Raw genomic sequence first — 15,982 nt, 5'->3', positions numbered from 1 at the left:
TTTATTTATTTTTTTATTTCAGGTCGTATATATTAAATAGTTTAGCTGCAAATAATAATATGGAGTTCTTCATAGAAGGTGGTCGGACAAGAACCGGCAAACCACAGCCGCCCAAAGGTATTTCTTATTTAAAGATTATGACGATTTAATGTGTGATATTCGTATTTAGCAAAAAAAGCAAACAATGACTCGTTCGGCTAAGAAAGAACTTCAATAAAACCATATAAAATGAAACTTGTACATTAGAAGCTTTTGTTTATAAAATGATTCATAGCAAGTGCTTTTTTTGAGGTTTCCCCCAGGACGCCGTTACTCACCGGCAATGCCTGTATGCAATGTATTAAACCATGATGCCCTAGGGGACCCTCATTTATCGATACTCGATACTCGATTCTCGATGTAGTGTAATAAAAATAATAATTGTCGATGGTATCTCATCAGTCGCCCCTATTGCACAATTAGAAAACAGGACCGGCACCCACCCTGGATTTCCCTATACTGAAATCATATAATTATTACATACCTATATACTCCATAGATAGTGTTATCACATCCTTTCTAGCGGGAATTTCCCATTGATTACGTACTGTGAACAAAACATAAGTTTAAAGTTATATACACTACGATATCAACTGACATTTAGTGCTCTATCGTGGATGATTAAATGGAAAATAGATATTCAACGATTGTTACCATTTTATAGGATTACAGTAATAGTATAATATACGTCTATTAAACCTTCAAATGTATTAAATATAATGTAATATACGCATGCCTACCTGGATATCAAGATTATACAGCCGGTAAGATGTGATATGTATTTATTGTTATAGTGGAAACGTACAATCCGGAGTAAATTTAAATGATTCTTTTTTTTCATAATACTAACCGGCTGTTCATGTGCATGAGAAGTGTTACCCACAGTGGCCTTTTACACTCATATTTCTGTTTGTATTGCATAACGCAAAGATATAGGCGAAATTATTATTTTTTACAAAAATATATTTATTCCGATTGATTTATTAATGGCATTTCGGTTTTTATTTTTCTTTTTAACTACCAAAAGAAAATTCTGTTAATAATAGTGAGGACCTCTTATTCACATAATTTTGCCTTGTGTAGTCCCAAAGTAAGCAGAGCTTGTGTTATGGCTAAACAACTGATATAAATAATTAGGTATAGTTTTTGTAAACTCATACATAATGTTTGTACCGTGCAAAGAACCGAACCCGTGACCGTGGGCAGTAAAGCGGTATGCTAAACCGCTAGAACACCGTCGCCGTCGTTAAATTTAATTATATAAAGATTGAATAAATATTCACAGCGGGCATCCTCTCTGTGATAATGGACGCGTATCTCGACGGTACCATTGATGACGCGTTACTAGTGCCCGTAACCCTCAACTACGACAAACTGGTGGACGGGAACTTCGTAAGGGAGCAGCTCGGCATGCCCAAACAAATGGAGACATTCTGGTCTGCGTTTAGAGGAATATGGCGGACGCTGAACACAAACCACGGCAGTATCAGGGTGGATTTCAATCAGCCTATATCACTTAAGGTAATTACACATATATATTGTTTGCATTTAAACGAGTTTGTGTTTTAATATCTTGTTTATTATATGAATATTGTTATTTTAAAGCATGTAGATTGGTGATATAAAATAGATTATTGTGTCTTTTTTTATTATAAGATCATTTTATTTAGATATATAGATAAATATACCTATATCTATTATGTTAAAAGATATTGTAAACAGCAACTTTAAAATTATAAAGTATACTTTTCTGTATGAGATTCGTTTCTTAAAAGAACTTGAAAAATTACACTAAAATTTAAATATTTTAATAGTCATTTACATATCTTCCAAAACTATCCCTAATAATGATAAGAATATTAAGGTAGATAATGCGGCATGGAGTTAAGTCCGCCATATATACTTTAAAATTTTGTGCATTAAAGTTTAAATAAATAAATAAAAAATAAAATATGTTAAAAAACATATGCACTGGCCACTTGCATGTTAATCTCTATGAAAGTTATTGTAATATCAATCCAATAAAAGAGACCATAAGCTACATAGTCCATTTACATAACTTTGAATATTGCATTATAATATTACACTTATGTAAATGCTTTATATTAGGATCAATATGGCGAGGAATATTAAGGTGTAATTTCTTTTTATAGGAACTCGTGACGTCATTCCAAAAGTACAACTACCTCAAGTCACCCATTGAGCGGCCGTTGACCCCACCCAACAACAATCTATCAGTGAATCTCGACAGGCAAATTCTATATAATCACAGTCACTCTAGTCTATACGGTGCTGACGTCACCACAGACCACAAAATGATGGTGGAGGCAATCGGCAGGCATCTAGTCTATGGTAAGAATGTTGGTGTGAACATACATTGAGTCTTGTGTAAGTTTTTTTATGTAATTTGAACGGCAAACATGCTGACTTTTCCTACCTGTTGGTAAGCGGTAACCGTATCGTATATATAGATCTGACACTCTTGGTAGGACTCATACGTTACATTCGAGAGGGTTACGGTGACATTAATCTTATTCTGTAATACCTTTACCTTCTGTCGATATTATTCAGGTTATAGGGAGTCAAATAAGGAATTAAATTACGCATGGGTACTTCTAATTAGGTCTCGTTATGATGATTTATAGTGTTATGCGAACAACAATGGGGGCCTTCCATTAATCACGTAAGGCACGAAGGGTGGGAGAGAGTGTTCGGTAAAAATCACGAGATATAAGAAAAATATTAGCTTCTTTGTAAGTACTAAAAAATTTACGTGATTTTTCGGGGGTAGTTTTAAACCTCATTAGTTACGTATCACCAAGCGGTAGAAGGTCAAAAAATGCAAAAAATATCCGTAATTTTTTTTTGGTTCGGGTATTTTCATCTCAAGAAAAGGTAATAAATAGGATTTAGCCCATACTGCCTCTGTACTCGGTAAACGTCAAGTGATTAATGGACGGCCCGTCGACAGGTACTTATTTTATGTGTACGTCCAGACGCGGCTCAAGCGACCGCACTGATGTGCACGAACGTCGTGGCGTACGTGCTGCTGACGGAGCAGCGGCGCGGCTGCAGCGTACACCAGCTGTACGACAGCGTCGGACGCCGCGCCGCCCGCCTCAGGGCCGCCGGCCGCGACCTCGGATACACTGCCGACGGGGCCGTCGCCACGCGACACGCCGTAAGTACTGGCTGCAGTCCGCCCGTTCAGAGCTTGCTTGTTTTTTTTTTGGTTCTGTATATCCTCTAACGGAAAAACAAAGGTATCAGAGTTTGCGTGCGTTTGCGTTTTTAGGTATAAAATATTAAATATCTTTTATTTGCCTTATGAACGAGTGTTAACATTAAAAATTTAGTAATAAACGTATTAATTGTGGCCTAAAGTTATGAATTAACCTGAAACTAAGTAACCGCGTGGAAGTCAATCTGACATTGTACATGTGTGGACTGATGACCCCATTGCTTACTAACAATTATTATTATTAACGTTATGTGGGTGTCCCCAGCTGGAGATGCTGGGCCGCGGGCTGGTGAGGCGCGAGAGCGGAACCGCGCGGCCGCAGCCCAGCGTGGCGGCGTCGCTCGAACTCGCCTACTACGCCAACGCGCTCGTCGCACACTACGCACCCTCCGCCATTATAGGTAACGCACACTACACATACACCTCTGTGTATTAAGCACAGCTTGGTAACCTCTATGTCTCTTACTATCATTGACTTTTGATTGGAAAATTAGTAAATGAATAAACATTCTGTATTCAGAAGCGTATTTCTGTATACAGAGTGGTTTAAATTGAATGGAAGTGTTTGATTTATGTCACAAAAGTAATATTTGAACTACACACACAAATAAATCTACTGCGTTGAGAACAGATTGTGGTGTAAAAGCTGCAAGTAATTTTTGAAATCGGATGTATGTATTAAAAATAAGGAGATAAAATTTAGTATGGTTTCAATTTATAATCATTTTTAAATTGTGAAATAATAATATCAGTCATATTATATAAGTCTACGCTGATTACACAGCTGCTTCATTGAGACGACCAATGTGATAGGTTGAAGAAGGCATACTAAGTAGATTCCGGGTCAATTTAAAAATAATGCGATATCTGGTATTCTACACTATCATAAAATTATATGTATTTATAATTATTTATTATTGAACTCCTTTTCAATACGTAAATCTCTTCATCTTAACTTAAATGTACAATTTTTCTTCTCAGCAACTGCATTAGAAAGTATACTACGACAACCCAATGCAGACCAGGAGGTAATTTATCACACGGAATTAATGGAGTCGGCATTACAATTGTGTGAAGTACTCAGTCAGGAGTTCATACTGTGCCCACCTTGTCACAGGATAGAGGAGAAAATGTTAGACGCTATAGACGGACTGGTCGCCGACGATGTGTTACACACAATAGAGGTAAATGTCGTGTGTGATATATAACTATACTGTGAGTTCATCTCTCAATATTTATTTGCCGATCTAGATGGCATAGCATTCGCACACTGCAATCATTTACATTTACAAGTAAGACAGTGCAATAATTTACAAGTAACATTTTTTTCTATATATTATCAGTATTAATAAAAAAGATACTGTATATTGATACTGATAGTCATACATACTCTATACTTTTCTAATACCTGTAGTAGGGGCCCTGCTTTTTATGATGGCGTGTACAAGATTGTGTGTCGAAATTTCGCTGAATATTTCTATTTTTTTAGTGATTATTAGCATTATATTATTTAAATAAAATACGAAATTAGATCACATAATCCATTGTGACAATTTGCTAGAAATTAACAACTTCTCTAGTCAGTCCATTATTAATATCCTCCCACCTCACACCCGTAACGAACTGATACGTAAGTTGATTTATAATTTTCAAGAAATAAACGTTTGGTAATTACAGCTCAATGAAGGTCTGGATGAGCAGAAATGGTCTCGCCGGTTCGCCAAACGGTTGGAAGACGAGGACGAGGAGGACCGGCCAGACCCCGCGCGACACATCAAGTACAGGATCTCACAGTCTGCCGACGCACTCGCTGAACGGTTAGTAAAGTATCATTGACATTATAATTAAATATGTAGTCACTTGAGTTAAAAAAATCATATTTCTTACTATTATTATAAACGCAGAAGTTTTGGATGATTGGATTATGAGTATGGTTGGGTAGATGGATGGATATTTGTTACTGTTTCACGTAAAAACTATTACAATAATATAGCTTATACATCAAAATTACATATATAGGCTATAAAATTCACGCGAGTGTAACCGCGAACACAGCTAATAATACATAATGATCAGAGCTGACCCCAGTGACAAGAGAAATGTATATTATATAGGAAAATTTCAATTGTACCGCTATATAAACCAAAACGTTATGAACTATTGTTGTTTCAAATACCATAGCGGGTATGAATTCGTGGTCTAATCAGTAGTATTATGCGATTGGTTTATTTAAACTTCATAATTAAATATTAATATGTTACAGCCGTCGACTATTGCGAACGATTCGTCCACTGGTAGAAGCATATACAGCCAGTTGTCATTGTCTGATGACTCAAGCAGCTGATGCGGATGGTTTCGATGGCCCCATGAATGAGCTAGTGCAAACCACATTACAGAACCTCACCGACAGTTTCGCGGACAACAAAATGATATACGGTACGTGATATTCTTGTTTCTCTACATGACTTAGCAAGTAACTATACATTTCACTGGGAAATTCGTGATACAGAACAAAATTTGGCTAATTGTATTTTATGATACTACTATATTTTTTTTTATACTACAATAATGGTAAACATGCAAAAGCCTTCAAACCGGGCGTAAACTGTTAGACTACGGACGGTAGTCAAAGTTTCGCACTAAATATTTATGTTCTCAGATATACTAATTTTACTAGACATACTTTTTTATTAAATGGACATCCGCATTAAACATCTAATTCGATAAAATATATTAATAAATAGTCATAGAAAACATTAGTAAATTTGTTGTGTTCAATTAATATAGCATCGTAATATCTAAAATAGTTTAACTAATATTATTTATTTCTCCACAATTTGATACTTTATTTAGTCGACGTTAAAAAATCAATTGCCATTATTTACAGGCGAAGCGGTATCAACAGACGCCATCCGGAATTGTTTGCGATTATTGCGACAGTGGGGCGTGCTGGAAATGTACTCGGAGGGTAGGAAACGAAAGCTGCGTCTATGTACGCCATTCGCCGATCGGCAAGCACTCGATCAGGTCTGCTCAACTATCTACAGATATAATGTGGACACGCCCTTATTAGCCGATTGATTTCGCAAGTCGGTTCACAGGAGGCATTTTCTAAACTTGCATTGACGGGAACGCGGGACGTTGACCTCTAGGACTTCATCTGTGATATTTCACTGACATGTCACCAAGTGTTTACTAGTGCTTTACTATGGTAGCCGTTAGTGTTCGGTTGTTTTGAATTGCGGATTGACTATTTCTTGACCAGTGATTTGTGACTTTTTGGTGTTAGAGTTTAAGTCATATTGAATCGCATCATGGATATAGAATTAAACAGATGCATACCTATTTACCTGTCGTTATCAAGAGCCTGTCACGATGTTTCCTTTATTCTAGCATATTTTGTATGAAATATAATGTTCAGGTAATTAGATGTATAACAAGAAGATTAATGTTACAGAAAATGTAACATATCCTTGAAGTAATTTGGTGTGAAAAAATCATAACATATTTTTTTTTAGTTATATTACATTGAAAAAGTCGATTTTTATTATAATTAAGACAGCGATCAGTTTGATTTTTATTATATAGGCAGCTCTTGTAACGCTTCTCGATGCTACGACGACGTTACTGGATACGGATTGAGACATTTATTTAAGTCTATATTTGTGTTATACTCGACCGGTCGCTGTGGCCGGTCTTAGGGTAACTCCTATAATGGGTGATATTTAGACTAATCTCACACCTGTTACATTTTGTATGTTATAATTGTACAATGACGTATATACAATGTACTGATAAAGTACAATTGGCGTTATAGTGTGGTAATATAAGGACAGCCTCATTTGGCAGTTGTAGTTAGTGTTTAATTATGCATTTTTTATGCTGTTTGTACCAGGTTATTAAAATCGTACCCATAACTATTTGTATTGGTTTGACATGTATAGCATTGAATTGTACGGCGTAGCTCTGAATATTGTTGTCAAACGACTTGATTGAGTTTATAATTACATTAAAAGTAAACATAAAAGATTTATATTCTTAAATTATATTTACATACATTGAAATGTTATGTTGCAATAAAAATAATGTTTTCTAAAAGATTTTCTACTTTTTTAATAATTATTTCACAGATGAATTAAGAATTGAAGATATTTAAATTTATTATCACAAGTTGCAAGCCTGTCCAGATAATGGTATCTGCCGACGATTTTGACATCACGTTATTGAATGATAAACTGAATTGCTTATATTGATTCTTGTTCGTACGATATCATGACACAATTTTCTAATGATGTTAGAAGATTTACCTATACGCAAATGTAGATTCAATTTATTAGAGAGCAATATAGAATCGTTGCTTTTCAGATTATGTTCGTCGTTATTATCAATTGGATAAGTATACGTAAAAAATGTATCTATGAAAAAGGAGGTAGTAGAATAAAATACTTGGCACCTGGCAAAGGTTCATAGATTAGTCATTCGTGGTATGTTTCTAAAGAAATATAGTAGTAATATAAATATTAAAACTTTGGATATTATTAAGCAAACTCGAAGATTATGGCTAAAAATATATGTACGTGTTAACTGTGATGCATTTTATAAATGTAAACATTAAGCAGTATCTAAAGATAGGGAATAATCAATTGTTCGCTCCTAATGGTCTGCGCAGTCGAAGAGGATCCTCGGAGCGTTTATTCAATCAAAATATACTAATTACGGATATTAAATATTCGGAATATCAAACTATAGCATGAGTTGTACCTCAAATTTATTAACATATCTGTGAAGTAAAAGGTAACTTTCCTATGTGTTAGCCATTGTTCGAGATATTAGTTCTTTGCTAATAGACACATCTCACGTGTCCGAAAGTCAAAGGTGGTCTGCGGGAATTTAATTTTTATACAGAAGAGAATGTATAAAATTGTATGCAAATTTACAATAACTGACATAATTTAATGACAAATACAAAAAAAATCCCACGATAGAACCGATAAAGGAGTTACAAATCCATAGTTCAGCAAAGGTAGACTTTCTGCAAAGATGTTTCCGTGGGAACCTCGGCTTTACCTATTTTAGCAAGCAAACAACTTGCAGTATAAAACGTGATTCGTTTAAGAGAGATATATAGTAGTAAATTGTAGGTACGAAAGCATAACATACAAGTTCTCCGGTATGGTAACGAATGAGTGGTACCACGGAAATCACATTACATGATATATCTGCTTGTAGTGTATACAGGTTACCACTTAACATTAAGTATGTCGTTAGCATGTTTGTCATTCCAGTAACATGTCCTCTCAGTACCTTACAAATAATATTGAAACCCTGAGAATAGAATATGAATTAGGTTGCATATAACATTATAAAGAAGCAGGTTTCGTCGTTTTCACCTTAACAATGTTTTACTAAATAATGAAATGGCATCTACGAAAGCAAATCCTAATAAACTGGTTTAGTGCTGAATATGTAACTCTCGCTATCTATGGTCATGTCACCAAAGTCAGTCTTTGTTTTATTCTGCAAACTGATTTTGATAGAATTGGAAATGCCTAAAGATATTCTATTTCCAACAGAAGTGTTGGTAATGAATATAAACTTATTTTTTATTTTTGCAATAAATTGTATTTGGAATAATTTAACACAGAAACGCTCGCTACTAAAGGTTTTATTAGAAATCTTTAATGGATGGCTTAAAGATTTTACACAGCATAAAGTTTTTAGCATAAATTACCACCCGCAAAGCAATTATAGCAATCAATGATAACTTTAATACAAAGACTGACCGTACATACTTCATCTCGAAAAAGTCTGTAATATAATTGGGTATTTCTTAATTCTCTGACTTGATTTATCCCATCCAGAGTCATTAAAAATTTCATTTACTTCTAAAGAGTTGCTGAAATACTATTTTTACAAGTCTATTGACTTTAGGACTTGGAATATTTCAACGTCAGCATGCAAATTGTGCCGAAAGCTTACAGTACCTTCGCATTATTGTGCATCGTGGTACAGACTAAATAAACAATGTTGTAATACTCTTTTAGATAGATATAGTTTTGGCATGCAAAGATATGGAAAAAGAAAATGAACAATAAGAATAATAAACAATGTTTGTAAATATTCTATGTTTTATTTTATAATTATAATTATCACATTATTTTTAAAGTCATCATCAGATAATCTAAATTCTCCCATAAATGCTTATCGCTTTTTTATACATAAATTATTAGGTATTCCATTTGATAGTACCTTAGAAGTGGAATATCATTTCAGAGAAAATAATAGCATATAACGTTATTGATAGCCAAAATACTCGCTGAAAATACAGTAAAATGTTACAATTAAGAATATATGTAAATTGTCCAATATTTTAACAACAGTATTTTTTAATGTTAATATTTTTTATTTAAATAAGACTTAATTAAAAAGAAAATGTTTATATAAATTAAGTGTATAATTATTTTGCCTCATTTGTTGTAGCTTGTATTCTCTTAGTCTAGGCAAATAGATGAGAAGTAATCTCTGAAATTTAGATGCCTGCTTGATGTGATCTTCAGTTTTCAAATGAGTATTAAGGTTTATCCAGCCATTAATATAGTGGTTGCAAAAACCGCAGTGGAACATTCCAGATGTCGCCTGAATCAATTATTACTTTATTAATATATAAAAATATTAAAATCAAAAACAATATTTAATATATCAGCATAAAATAAGTAAGACTGGCTTTTGGACATGACATTTAAAAAAATCCATAAAATATAATCAAAATATGGCAATTTTAGGATTATTCCTTAAAAGATTTCATGCTCTTGTTATAAAATTCATATTTAACTATGTAATAATATACTACACAGCCCCTGTGTAATATATTATTACATAGTTAGTGATGGTTGACTGAAGACCCCATTGCTTGCAATATCATGTCAGGTTGACCTCCACGCGGTTCCCCATCGAAACCATCTTCACAAATTCCTGTTTAATTCGTCACGCCGGCCTAACTGACCTGATCTTATGCTCATTCTACCGACCTCCACTGGTGTCCCGAAAGCGTAAACCGTTAGCAAAGCGCATATTTTTAATCTATGATACTATATGTCTATTCTATGGTTATCAATTCATTATTTGTAAGTATACAAAATAATGTATTTCAAGTAATATATCAATAAACTTACCTGTCTGACAAATTCATTCGTCAATGACGTCACCACAGGTATATCTCTAAAAACCGTAGAATGACTGTCAGATTTAACATGTGATGATGCCTGTTCTTCATATAAAAGAATTTCGCAGATATCGCATTTCAATATATAGGGATGAACAGGAGACAACATAAAGAAACTTAACTTTGATAAACAATATTTATTGTTTATGAAAGCAAGATCCTTTGTTAATGAGACGTCATCGAAAAATATACGGGACGATATCTTTTTCAATACCGTCATTTCACTTTTTAAAAGTAACATTTTATGTTTTGCGCCGTTTACATGTTCTTTCATGGAGTGTAAGGATGAAGGAAATTTCTTTTCACATATTCGGCAGTATGTGTTGCGATTGTTTTTATTATATGTTAGGTGATTTGTTTTTGCATATGTAACTGGGTCATTTTCTGCTTTGTTGGAATCATCATTAATATCCATATTGTCATCTATAGAACTCTGATCTGATTCTTCGTGATTTTCGTTGCCTTTATTACGGTCTCCATTGACATTCCCATAGTCTTTAGAATAATAAGGAACGATAGGTGCACTAATGTCATTCGTCGTACTAGTATTCGTCACTGATGTAAAGTTTTTATGTTTATTGTCTGTTTTCTTAAGTGGTTCACTTGTTTTTGCCTCACATTGAAACGGCACGTAATGTGACAGAAATCTTTCCTTGGCTGTGTGTATTTTTTCATCAATATGTTTTTTTATGGATACAAAATTGAAATCTATGTTTGTAAAACATTTCTTGCAAAATGCAGTTTCAGTTTCAAAATTTATGTTCACCTCATTTTTTTCGAATTTTTGTACATTCTCTAATATTTTGTCCAGATTTCTTTCTTTAGTAGTGATATCATTATTATAGCTTGTAGTTAAGTCACTTATAATATTAGAAGAGCCAATTTCACTTCTTTTAATGTCACTGTTAAAGTCAAAATCCTCAAAGTCTTTTTCCTCTGGTTTATCGTCCATTTGAGCTGAAATTGGTTTTATTTTCGGATCACTTACTATTTCATGTTCAGATTCTACAAGTAATGTATCAGAATTAACCGTGTTATTAGTAATCTGCAGTTTGGTTTCATTTTTAATGTCAACATCATAAAAATTCGTAGGAATTTTGATTTCGTTATTATTTATAAAAGCATTATATAATTCACTGCATTTTTTCATATGCTCATGATGAATTGCTTCGTTCAAATGTGACTCAATAAAATTTTTTGACAATATACTGTTGCATATCAAACACTGATAAGTGTTATCATCGACCTGAAATTATATTAAAACAACAGTTTATGTACTATGTAGACTTTTCTTGTTTCATAAATGTCAATACGATTTTAGTCGTAGAAAGAAACAGACCAACAAAGTGTCGTATTTATAAAATTAATGGGACCATATTTTGGATTATTTTTTATAAATTACAGTATGTACATTCATACTTATGTATAATAATTAGATACTCATATTTATACAAAATTATCTTATCAATTATAATTTTATAATGTATAGAATATACAGGTTGCACAAACTAAAGCTCCAACATTAAAAACTTCTTCAATAGATTCCATGACTTGAGATTTGACCGACAGAAGAGTATTCATCTTTAAATACTATGGTAATCGATGCTCAGCATCAGGCGGACCATGTCATAATAATATCTAAGGACAATTCACACAGAGCCATCTAATTCCAAGCTAAGCAGAGCTTGTGTTATGGGTACTAAATAACTGATATAAATGCACAGATAATTTTTTTTTTGTAAGTACATACATAATACACCTAGAAAACACCCAGACCGAAACAAACAATCATGCTCAAAAATACAAATGTTTGTACCTTGCGAAGAATCGAACCCGAGCTCGTATGTAAGGCGGTGTGCTGAACCTCTAGACCACGAAGGCTAATGTTACAACCGTATCAATTGTTTTCTCATATACCTACATATCTTCCATGTCACACAGGCAGTGATCAGTTTCATTGTTATTCATATACATATGTATTTAGAAACATCGTACTTACCAGACGGTAAATAGCTTTGTGTGGTCCAAACACAATTTTTTTCTGTATTAAATTTATAACGTGAGAAATATGCGTTTTGTGAATATCTTCATTATGAAATTCCGTGATGCATATACAGCATGCATTGTCTTTGAGGCCGTGCCATGATTTGACGTCGATTAACAGTTCGTCGTAGGCTAATATGTGGTGTCTTTCTCGTTTCAAAACGTTGGATTTTTTGTTCATTATATGACTTTCCTCGTTTATATGCAAATTTATTTTGGATAAAATTGGAAACAGCAAATTGCAAATCTCGCAATAGTATCCAACTGAGACCTGTGATTCATAAAGTTTAATATAAGTGTACTAACTCGTAATGCCAGAGGTATACTGCATAAAGCATTTTTTTCATTGATGATAATCGAATGGTGCACCTGCCTGCGTTAACGGTATACGCTGACAGGTGCAGTGGAGGTTGTTAAGATGAACGCATAGTGTTCTGCGTACCTGTCTCACCCATTTCAGCCACCCGCAAAGCAGCTGCTATGTAGGCTGTATTTCAGTCGAACGGTGACACAGGGCAGTGAAATAATAGGTTACGACATAACAACTTAGCCTCCGTAATGGAAACACAAGAGAGGTGCTGGGTTTTTTTTACGGATGATAATATAATGATGCACCCGCCTGCGCTAACCGCCTGCGGTTTACGCTGGCGGGGTACCAGTGGGATGATAAGATGAACATGAAGTCAGGTCAGTTAGCCCATCGTAACAAATTCACCAGGAATTTATTACGATGGTTTCCAGGGGGAACCGCGTGGAGGTCAACCTGACATGGTACATTGCTAGTGATGGGGTCATGAGTCCACATTACTAACAATCCTCTTACCCCCAGGGGTACTGGGTTGCGTCGTTCGATTAAGTAGTGCCCGTGGTGCTCTTCTTGTGTATGGGCGACGGTTGCCACTTTCCACCTTCATGTATATAGGTGAGAGTATCTCTTTTCCACCATAGTGACTATCAGGTGATTTAGCATTTCACATTTACATTATATACCGTTTCGTTCGATGAAGCTGCAAAGGCCAGCGTCAGCCAACAGAGATAGTTTGATAAGGAGTGGTACCTATTTATAAATCTGACTCATTTTAGATAACAAATACTATGTTTGCTATTAATATTAATATAAAATATTACAAATTTATAATGAATTAAAAAATGCTATACTATCAGTAATATGCTGATATATAATAATCGCCATAGTAGCTTATATACTCCTAGTATTAATTTGGCATACCTTTTTAATACGGTCATCTTCATATTTCTCGATGTAGTCAGTCTTGGAATAGTTCTTTTTGTGAATCGGTAGTAATATATGCATGTCTGCCTCATGAGTACTTTTCAAGTAAATATTACAAACGAGACACAGCATATCTAAGTTACTTGTCATTATACTGTTCTTATTGTATTTTTTCATCGTTCTGATCTGAAAATAAAAGCAAATATAATACAATACACTAGTTAGTAGATGTTGATGTTACATACCAACAATTGATGTAGAAAGAGAAGAGAACAAAGGCAAACAATGTTTGATTATTCTTGTTGTAAAATAGAGGACTAAGATATCATTAATTATACTAACATACCATTAACAAATGTTTAAAATTATATAAAGAAGAATGAAGATAACTAATGAAAGAAAGTTAAATTCCCGCTACTTCGTCCGCGTGGAATTTAACTTTATTTATCCAAAATAAAAGATTTTTTCTAAAATTAAAGTAGCCAATGTTACTCCTTACGGGACTTTTTTGGCAGATAGCTGATGTACTACCTGCCAAAAAAGTCCCGTCAAAATCGGTCCAGCCATTTCAAAGATTAACCGGAACAAACAGACAGACAGATATTAATTATAAAAGTTAACGTTTTTTATTATCTTTGTTTGTTTGGTGTATGTACCGTATTTATATTCATATGCATGTAGTAAAAAACGGTTATTTCATTATTACAATCAGACACTACAATTATGCAGACTGTATATATTAATTTAGCAGAATACTCTGTTAATATTAAATAGAGCTGATTATTCAGCTAATTAAAAACAATGTCTTTATTTATTTAATTCAACATATATAAGAAATAATAATAAAATATAAAATCAAATAGTCTCTATGGTCATGGCACTGACAACGGCAATCTTTCACGGCAGCGCCGTTACACCACCCCTTCCGCCAGTATGTTGTTATTCAGTACTCTTTAACGCAGAATCTACTGAACGAATATTGATGAACCTTTACAGTAATATAGCTTATGTAGCTTTATAATAATATAACACATAAGCTATGTTTTATTTTGAAATTTATAGGGCATAGCTAGTACTATATAATTTAAAAAAAAATTATACGAGTAAACTGACGATTAAATCCTAGAACATCACATTCCGACCTAAAAAGACAGACTTAAGCCACAATGTGGGTACACCCTTAACTGTAAACGAATACAGGAAACAGCAAAACACTGATAACATCACACTTCATGTAAAGTAGGGAAAGAAGGTGGGGTTAATTAGTAACTGCGACTAGTGGTTTTATGCAATTACCAATGTACCATATCAGGACTGACCTCTCTTTACAGTCATCTATCATCATAACTGGGGTACCGGCACCGTCAACGTATACCCTATTAATTCATTATTATTACATATAAATCTATTAAAAACGTATCTATTTAAAAAAATATAATGTTGCAATATAATTAGAAAGTTTAAAGGTACTCACAATCTTCCGAAAATAAAAAGAAACAGTCACTACTATTAGTAAACTAGACTTTCGGTCGGATAACTATATATACGACTTTAATGCAATACATTACATTAAATCGTTATCGCTCAAATTTTTTTTCAGAAATCCCGACCATAGACAAAAGAAGTGTTGCCAAAACAATTGTTATAGTTGCCAAAAAAATTATAAAGTAGAAAGCAGAGACACTTAAAAATTAAATATTATTTTACAAATAGCATAATAAAAAAAATATCCTCACCCTTTAACCGAGACATATTCATAATAAGAAAGTTGTATCGCGGTTGAAATAAGTGAGAGAGAAGTATGAAGGGTTTTACGAGAAAAATTGGAATAAAAGAATTTTACGTCTTTACAGAACAACTATTATACAAAAAAAACAAATTAATTTCTTCTTTTTTACAAAGTAGACAGATACAATAGTCAATAAGTGACGATGATGATTTTGTAACAAGTGGACCACGATAATTACTAGTCTATAAGATAATACATACATACATAGATTATTAATTAATAGTAGTATTAAAAGCTCAGATTAAAAATCAAGACCACTATGAAAGGATCATCTATTTCTTAATGCTAAAACGAGAGCATGACCTATTCGTTATCTTTGATTTGTTTTCCGTAGTTCCTGTTAAAATAAACTCCCTTTCTGCTGCAAGGCAGATAGAAAGATACACATAGAATGAACAATCAATATTTGAATATATT

At 33.6% G+C, this 15,982-nt stretch overlaps 2 protein-coding genes across 7 annotated transcripts in view; one reads left to right on the top strand and one right to left on the bottom strand.

Annotated features, from left to right (window-relative positions):
* LOC131843725 (glycerol-3-phosphate acyltransferase 1, mitochondrial) overlaps positions 1-6,587 on the top strand; it is a 52,764-nt gene extending 46,177 nt beyond the window's left edge. For all 5 annotated transcript variants that reach the window (XM_059192450.1, XM_059192449.1, XM_059192451.1 and 2 more), the window contains 9 exons: positions 23-117; positions 1,325-1,560; positions 2,193-2,391; positions 3,036-3,220; positions 3,546-3,681; positions 4,262-4,464; positions 4,958-5,097; positions 5,544-5,716; positions 6,168-6,587. In XM_059192450.1, the coding sequence (XP_059048433.1) occupies positions 23-117; positions 1,325-1,560; positions 2,193-2,391; positions 3,036-3,220; positions 3,546-3,681; positions 4,262-4,464; positions 4,958-5,097; positions 5,544-5,716; positions 6,168-6,361 (1,561 nt within the window). In that variant the 3' untranslated portion in view covers positions 6,362-6,587. The remainder of the gene's footprint in view (positions 1-22; positions 118-1,324; positions 1,561-2,192; positions 2,392-3,035; positions 3,221-3,545; positions 3,682-4,261; positions 4,465-4,957; positions 5,098-5,543; positions 5,717-6,167) is intronic.
* Positions 6,588-7,442: 855 nt separating this feature from the next.
* LOC131843724 (uncharacterized) lies at positions 7,443-15,982 on the bottom strand. 2 transcript variants are annotated; one of them, XM_059192445.1, is made up of 5 exons: positions 15,513-15,982; positions 13,774-13,962; positions 12,502-12,816; positions 10,453-11,748; positions 7,443-9,916 (listed from the first exon to the last, which is right to left on the bottom strand). In XM_059192445.1, the coding sequence occupies exons 2-5, from the start codon at positions 13,951-13,953 to the stop codon at positions 9,698-9,700; spliced, it is 2,010 nt and encodes a 669-aa protein (XP_059048428.1). In that variant the 5' UTR covers positions 13,954-13,962; positions 15,513-15,982; the 3' UTR covers positions 7,443-9,697. The 2 variants fall into 2 exon arrangements, with proteins under 2 accessions (XP_059048428.1, XP_059048427.1); XM_059192444.1 differs by lacking the exon at positions 15,513-15,982 and adding an exon at positions 15,251-15,375.

This window comes from Achroia grisella, unplaced genomic scaffold, assembly GCF_030625045.1.
Source record: "Achroia grisella isolate CSIRO2021 unplaced genomic scaffold, CSIRO_AGI_Agris_v1 utg3288, whole genome shotgun sequence".
Classification (NCBI taxonomy): Eukaryota; Metazoa; Arthropoda; class Insecta; order Lepidoptera; family Pyralidae; genus Achroia; species Achroia grisella.
This window is presented reverse-complemented; position numbering and strand designations above follow the sequence as displayed.

Excerpts from the sequence above, each read along its gene's own strand:
- LOC131843724 (XM_059192445.1), bottom strand. The coding sequence starts at position 13,953 with ATGAAAAAATACAATAAGAACAGTATAATGACAAGTAACTTAGATATG. Across the intron at positions 11,749-12,501 it reads ACAAAGCTATTTACCGTCTG|GTCGATGATAACACTTATCA; the intron begins GTAAGTACGATG and ends ATATAATTTCAG. Across the intron at positions 9,917-10,452 it reads CGAATGAATTTGTCAGACAG|GCGACATCTGGAATGTTCCA; the intron begins GTAAGTTTATTG and ends TAATTGATTCAG.